Source organism: Callorhinchus milii, unplaced genomic scaffold (assembly GCF_018977255.1).
Source record: "Callorhinchus milii isolate IMCB2004 unplaced genomic scaffold, IMCB_Cmil_1.0 Scaffold8, whole genome shotgun sequence".
Taxonomy (NCBI): Eukaryota; Metazoa; Chordata; class Chondrichthyes; order Chimaeriformes; family Callorhinchidae; genus Callorhinchus; species Callorhinchus milii.
The window spans coordinates 11,375,622-11,383,569 of NW_024704749.1; the positions used below are offsets into that span (position 1 = coordinate 11,375,622).

General features: G+C 44.1%; 1 protein-coding gene across 1 annotated transcript; it reads right to left on the minus strand.

The window, feature by feature from the left end:
• Nucleotides 1-3,970: 3,970 nt before the first annotated feature.
• ube2l3b (ubiquitin-conjugating enzyme E2L 3b) lies at nucleotides 3,971-7,691 on the minus strand (the record flags this gene model as incomplete). Its single annotated transcript, XM_007884408.2, is given in 3 exon segments — nucleotides 3,971-4,885; nucleotides 5,561-5,747; nucleotides 7,596-7,691. Coding segments are annotated over 3 exon segments (438 nt in total), but the record flags the coding sequence as incomplete, so codon positions are not given.
• Between the last annotated feature and the right edge of the window lie 257 nt (nucleotides 7,692-7,948).

The following is a 7,948-nucleotide window of genomic DNA, read 5'->3' on the forward strand; positions in this document are numbered from 1 at the left end:
ACCACATCTTCCAGACTTCTCAAAGCGCTTCACAGGATTTACTGAAAAGTGAGTTGACTTTAGATTTTGTGGGCGAAACACGGCAGCCAATTGCACACAAACAGTCGTGGATTGAGTGACCAAATTATTATTATTTATTTATGTTTTTCTTAAAAGAGGAATTATTACCCCCAGAAAAGCGATCCTCCAATCGACTAACAACCGGGTTGTTACTGCTAGGTAAACAGAGGCGTGTGTGTGGAGTAAGGAAACTTACCTAATTTTTCGCCCGGGCGGGAATCGAACCCGGGTCCTCTCACTTGCAAGATGAATGCTCCAACCACTACACTACAGGACTCCTTTTACCAAGTTGATGTGAATTGATTTATAGAAAATAGCTATAGAAATTCTTTTTAAAAAAAAACACACACTATTAGGGACGAAAAGGGCAAAGTAAGGGGATTTTGTCCGAACAAACTGGAGAGAAATCCCGGTATTTTACACATGCTTTTTGGAAAGAGTTTCGGTCTGGCTGCAATAACCAGGACACAAAGGCTGTTGAGGGAGGCCAGCAAAATGGGTCCCAGTTGATGGGGACTTTGTTGGGAGGGGGACGTACATTGGAACGATCGCTAGCAAAGTGACTCGTTTGGAAACAAGGGGGTCGATAGAGAATCCTATCCATTCGAATCAAATTGATTCACGCAACAAGGTTGGGGGTTGCACCCCCCCTCAATCTATCTACTTTAAGAGGAGCTGGGAGGGAGAAGGCCCTGAGGAGGACCAAAACCAGTCCTCTGAGCAGCCCCAATCCACGCCACCCATAACCCCCTTTCTTGCCCCTCTCCCAATTCAGCAGGCTGCTCGTTGGGGGCCTCCTCACCTTCGACTGGCCGATGGACGTGTCAGTCAAGTCAAGCCCACCCATCCTAAAGGGGGGAACGACCCTTTCACTGAGGGGGAAAGAGAACAACGTACTTGACATATCTTGAACAAAGCTGACAAATAGCTACTCTTTACAAGTTAGACAGTAGGCATTAACCAGATGCCTAACCTGTGTTGCAAATCCAGCCAAGATGAAGGGATTGATAACAGGACGAAGGGTATGAAATCCTTTGGGTTATCAACAGCATGGAGGCTGGGTTTGGAAATGAACGCTAATTGAAAACGAGCCGAATACTGAGTATTTGTTTGCGGTATGCACGTGTGTGAACTGTGCAGGACATGCGGGTTCTTGCAATAATGTGGTGACTAACCCCTCCTTTTCCCCCACTCTCACCTCCCAGAAATTATTGGGAAGATTTCTGCGGGGGTGACAGACAATTGCTGGAACCTAAAGGGCAAATTTCGGGGAAAGTGCTATGAGGCGTTTGTTACACGAATCATTTCACAATTTTAATACATTTATTAAAACTTAAATTTTTTAAAAACAAATTTAGATATATCCAAATTCGTTTTCCCCAAAAAAAATTTTACAACAAAAAATACGTGACCCTGGGTCGAGCGAGTTGTGATCTTGAACAAAGGGAGAAATGCAATAGGGAAATGTAGAATATTTATAATTCACTTTGGAACATTAGGTTTGAAAATAAAATATTATCACAGGCTGGACTGATTTTTTTCCGTATTACTAATGGTAATGATACTGGGGCTGAAACACATTGAACGCTTAATAATAATAATTATTATTAATTAAATTTTAATTCATTATGAACACTGGCAGGCTGCAGAATCAGCCTGGAATTAGCTCATGACACATCCTCTTTCCCAGTTGCTATGTTCTTGAAGCGACCTCTCACTTACTGCAAACACACCGAATCATCTATTTTCAACCAGGATTTTTCTCTCCCCACTGGAAGCATTTTCAACCCAATCTCAACCAGAATAACTTTTTCTCTCGCATCTTTGGTCCACAGCAATGTCAGGCTGCCAGACTGCGTTTGGTTCAGAGGCACTGAGTCACAGTGTAATTGACTCACGCCTGCCTAACCAACCAGCTCAATCACAAGTAGTCAGAAAAAAATCAAGTACACAACAACTACAACAACTTGCAAAAGATGACGAAGAGGGGGCTTGTTAAATAGCATTTGTTTAGCGTGAAGAGAAGAGTGAGTGAGAAAGAACCAGGAAGGGGAGGTGACGAGAGAGAATGTTTAGATAATAGTAATCCTTGCATTTCATACAGTGCCTTATCGCGTCTTCAAAGTCTCAAAGCGCTTCACAGAATATACTGTAAAGCGAATTGACTCCTTTTTGTGGGCAAAACGTGGTAGCCAATTGCGGACAGCAGTGTCTGACAGTCGTGGATTGAGTGAGAGACCAAATTATTATTAGTTTTAATATTTTTTTGAAGGGATTATCACCCCCGGAAAAGCGAACTGCCGATCGACTAACAACCGTTAGATGTGAAGCCGGGAGAGGAGGGGGGAGAAGATTGTTAAGTACAGTTCAAGACAGAGAGAGGGAAGAGAGGCAGAGAGAGAGAGAAAGAGAGAGATCGAGAGATCAGATCTCTGGTGATACAATACGTGAAATTTTATTTCAAACCCTAGGTGTTCTGGAAGAGCTCAAACCCAGCAGCCAGCAAGCATTCACAACCGTACGTTTACAGGCCCAAATCAGAGAGTTCGCTTTAAACAGACAACACTGTAAAAAGAAATGAATTTAGATCCTTATAGTCAGAGCAAGGAAAAAGTCATGTACAGACAGGAGTGAGTGTGAAATGTATGGTTGCTTAAGAGTCAGAATAACAATGCCCAGAAGTAATCTACTTAAAAATGATTGAATTATCGTGCTGTTATTTTGACGAATATTTAACATCACCAGGCATTCAGCAGTGGGGAAAAGCAGTTAAACCTTTAGGCCAAAACGTAAATTCCCTTCTATTTTCTAAACATTCCCTTCTCCTTATGGAGAAAGAGAGCGATGAGCGGAACACAGGGAAACACTTGACCATTACTGCTCTAACCACTGACAACACATTACATTTACACAGTACTTTTCACGTCAGGAGGACGTCCCAAGGCGCTGAACAATCAGGGATTTGGACCCGAGCTGGGGGTTGGGATCAGGAGGGGTGGAGGCCGGGGAGGGTGGGGGCCAGGGATGGTGAGGGTAGGAGGCTAGCCAAAGGCACGGTCAAAGAGGAGGGTCTTGAGACAGGCCTTGAAGGAGGCGAGGGAGGGAGCGAGGCGGATTGGACTGAGGGATGGCGTTCCAAAGGGCAGGAGGCAGAGAGGCTGAAGGCCTGACTGCCGATGGTGGGTCGGGCAGGGCGGGGGATGTGGAGCAGGCCGGAGCCCGCTGAGCGGACAGGTTGATGTTAGCAATGCAAGAGTAGTTCCTGTTCAAGACCAGACACAAATCCAGATTCTTCACAGTTCGCCCTGAGTGAAAGATCCTAACACTCCTTCGATCCTAATACAACATTCGAACATCCGGAACCTTAACCCTGTTCAACTCATTCAGCCCTCTCTATAGCAACTATAGCTGAAACAACAGGCACTGGGAAGCCATAACACAACAAGCAGTGAGCGACTTGGCTCAAGTGCCTTATCCTTGCCAGGTAAAAAAACTCGCTGCTACCGTTAACCTGACTTTACTGCCACAGCTAAACTAGAGGAGGCCGAGAGCACGGGAACGCTTGATTGAGTTACACCAGAAAGATGGGGCACAAGGGAAAAATAAGTATTTGGAGTTGAGGTACAGAGCAGCCATGATCTAATAGAAAGGCAGGGCAGACTCGAGGGGCTGAATGGCCTCCTCCTGTTCCTACAACCGATTAGTAATCCCCCGTCCACACCTTCTCTATTCCCATCGTGTTTCCGCAAATCATTCACATCTGCAAGGATAAAAGCTAGGGCTGGTCTTGTTACCAGCTTTATAACCAGAGGTAACCGAGTCACTAGTTTACCTACAACTGAGTTAAATCCGCAGAGAGCACGGCAAGAAAGGGGGAGAATGAAAAAAAACACCGATGATAAAATACTCATCCCTGTTATAACATTTAATCACATGCAAAACCATGGGCTTCCCATTTCATTTAACATCACTCTATGGTAACAGGAGCCGATTTACACAGGAGCCAAGTTGTTTTCTCTCAACAATATTAATTCTGTTTTTTGTCTCCCTTCCAATGTTAGTAGCACATTGTAAGGCCGGGTGTACTTGCAACCAATTTTCCACACAGAACAGTGCAACGATAAAAGAAAAAAAAGTAAACAGATCACTTCAATATTCACCAAATCTCCTTGTGGGGGTGGGGGGGGGAGGTGGGGGGAAGATGCAGTGTTGCTCTTTGTCACTTTTGAAAAAAGAATTGCTTTATAAAATCAGGAGGAGGTGGGTGGGTGGGTGGGGGGAGAAACACACACAACAACTGGCGCGAGTTCAAGGGTGGAATACTGTCTGTTTAAAATGACTTGTGGAATTGTGTGAGAAAAAGCTGTTTACTATCAAGCAGTGATTTTGTGTGTTGGTTGGGAGGAGAGGAGGAGAGGAGGGGGAGGGTGTTTGGTTTGTGTTTAAACTAGAAAGCAGAACTGGAATGTCAGTTAAAGTTTTAATCCCGTCTGAACAGTCAGTATCTAAACCATTTCTGATTATATGAAAACTGTAGAAAGTTAGTAACAGCCACAAGTAAACACACCAGAGGTGAGACTTGCATGTATTCTTCAAGAGTCCTGTTGGGTGGTGAGTTTGAAATGGATTGCCCAGAATCTGCTATCAGAGGCAGAGTGACACGAGGGTCTTTAGTCTACTGGTCGCTTTTCTCCGTACTTCTTTGTAAACTCTTCCGCGTTCTTAAAGAATTTTTTACGGTCCTTAGAGTATTCTTCGGCTAGGTCGGCTCGGAGAGGATGCTCAGGCTGAGGGTCGTTTACCAGTGCTATGAGGGACTGGATAACTGAAAGCAGAACGGGTCGAAGGTTATTACAGAAAAGCTGATCGACCGGTAAACCGGGCAGTAAGTTGGCAAATGACGAGGAAGGTGGAGATGAAACACACACACACATCAACTTCCCGGCACATCAACACACACACATAAACACACACACACACACATCAACTTCCCGGCACATCAACACACACACACACACACATCAACTTCCCAGCACATCAACACACACACACATGTAAGCCATTTTGTGCAGAGCTGCACTGATGGGAATCTCATTGGACACCATTGATGGGTCCCTCAAAATAGCTGCTCCCTCCCGGGTTGGTTGTCACGACAACTTCCGTTTACATTGGGCCCTTCACACGGGGTAGAGTCTCAGAACGCTGTGATAGGCTTTTAACCCGGCTTAAGTATCTTTCAGAACTTAAAATAACAATTGCTGGATGAAAGAAGACCGAGGTCCATCTAGTCCGCCTTGCACCATCCCGGCAGTCGCTTGACACGTCATGTCCCAAACTACACACTGTATCCCACAGTAGCATTTCCTCACAGAAATCTATCGAGTTTGCTTTTGAAGGAATCAACAGTTTGGTCAAGTTGAAGATTGACAAAATAAATAAAAGGCAAATAAATAAGTTAAATATGTGCTGGAATCTCTCTCTCTCTCTCTCGCTCTCTCACCTTGGTCAGTTCTGGTTGCTGGTTTCCAGTTTTCAGCACTAATGACCGGCAGACACACTTGTCCTTTCTCATCGATGTTGGGGTGGTAGATCTTTGTTTTGAAGGTGATCTTCGGGGGTTTGAAAGGATATTCTGCCGGGAAGTTGATTTCGATCCTGAAAGCCCCTTTGTCATACGGAGGGTTATCCTAGAACAACAGGAAGGATATTTATTAATCACGTGCTGAGCGAAGCACTTCACAGGATATACTGGAAAGTGTAGTGACTGTCTATTTTGTGGGCAAAATGCAGAAGCCAATTGCGCACAGTAGTGTCCCACAAACAGTCGTGGATTGAGGGACCAAAGCCAACCCTAAAACAAGCTTATTCGCTCTAATTAAAAGGTTTTACACTCTTGATTCTTGCTCTGCAATCCTTTATAGTTTGAATAGCTCCAGTGTTCAACAATAAACTTGGTAATTCCCACTACGTGATCACAGTGAAAATAACCAACCACAGTGCCCCAGGTTTAATCCTTAGTCACGGCTAAGTTACTAGTGGATTCAGGCCAGGATACAGGCAAGGGTGTTTGATTTGTAGCTGAGATTGCAAAGTTGTGCCAATTGGAAACAGTTTTTTCCATGAGCCAAACAGACAGAGAGAGACGAGTGTATATTTACATCAACAATAAACACCGTGAAATAATGAGGTTTGTATATTTGAGTATACCTTATGCATCATGTGAAGCGCATTGGGACGTCCTCCTGACGTGAAAGGCGCTAGAAATAATAATACTTGCATTTGATATAGCGTCTTCAAGGCGTCTCAAAGCGCTTCACAGGATATACTGTAAAGTGAAATTATTGTACTGCAAGGACAATAAAATACTGGACCTCTCACGCCTTACAAAATGACAAGTTGGTGAGTGAATTACTGCACTGAACAATCCCACTATTGTTCCAAGTCTAATTATCACGTGAACAGATTCTCAAAGCTGTGGCCATGATATTAATCTGTAAGGTACACTCGAAAATACAAACCCCAAGGCTCTGTCTAAACCCACAAAAAAGCAAGTTTTCCACAAAAGACAACTTGCATGTTTCTAAAAACTCACAGCAGGGTTTATATTTTTCGAGCACTATTGCACTGGCAACACTAGCAGGCACTGTGCACGCAGACATCCACATGCTTGCAGTTCTGAAAATAACTAGCAAGTTCAATCAAAGATAAATTTGAGAACACCTGAAAGTAGTAATTCACCTTTCACAAATTCAACAGAGTTTTGCAAAGAACGTGTGAAAAACTCCAGTAGTATAAAGAGCGTGTGTGTGTGTGTCTGGGGGGGTGGGGGGGGGGTGTTTGTGATATTTGCAAACTGATTTATAAATAGCAAATCCTGCTACTACTTGGGAATGTCACAGAAACCCCCTAGGAACTCTGACTGGGTGCCGATTTCCCAACTAATGCTTTCTTTGACTTTGTAGGCTCTGGCCTCCTGCATATCCCCCATGCCTCCGTTCCACCATTGGTGGCCGCACTTTCAGCCACTATGCCCCAAAACTCTGGAACTCTCTTCCTCTATCCCTCCGTGTTGCCCCTTCCTACCCCACCTTCAAATCGCGCCTGAAGACCTTCCTCTTTGACCAGTGCCTACGGTCACCTCCTCCCAGCTCCGCCACTGACAAGCGCTCTGGGACGCTGCCACCTGTGAGGCGCACTGTGTAAATGCAAGTTCTTGTTGTTAGAGAGGTTGAAAATGGATCGCTATCTGACAGGAGTTCCAGGGGATTTTCCAGCTAAACACACATGCAAGTCCGCACTTTGTATCAAATTCTTTTTCTAAATCCCGTCTCTGAACCCTCTTCAAAAAAAACTGCTCTAATATTGAGAAATATATTTTTGGAGAAGTAACAACAAAAAACAACAACTTGCATTTATACAGCTCCCTCCACGGGGATAGGGTACCAGAGTGCTTGAGATCAGCACAGACTTAAGTTAGGTCAAATGGCCTGTTTCCGTGCTGTATTCTTCTATGTAATTTGATATGTAATACTTACAGGAACGATAAGGCCTTGCCAGTAGAATACATTTGCATCCTCCACTTGGATGTTACGGAAATTCTTCATTCCAGACTTGCGGATTTCTTCGAGTTCCTGCACCAAAAAAAAAACAGGACAATGTTAGAATGTTAACTGGCCTCTTAACAGTGAGTTGATTTCTTTCTCTCTCTGCTGACCACTATAATCACACAAAGGTTTGAAATAAGGCCTTATGTTTGACTTGCAGGGAATAGGACGGGCCTTCGCTCTACTCAGAGTAAAGGATCTGTAACCCACACTGGCCCAACTCATTATTTAGACGATTTGTTTGGTTCTAGAATAAAAGCAAGCTACTCTTGAGATCCAGTAAC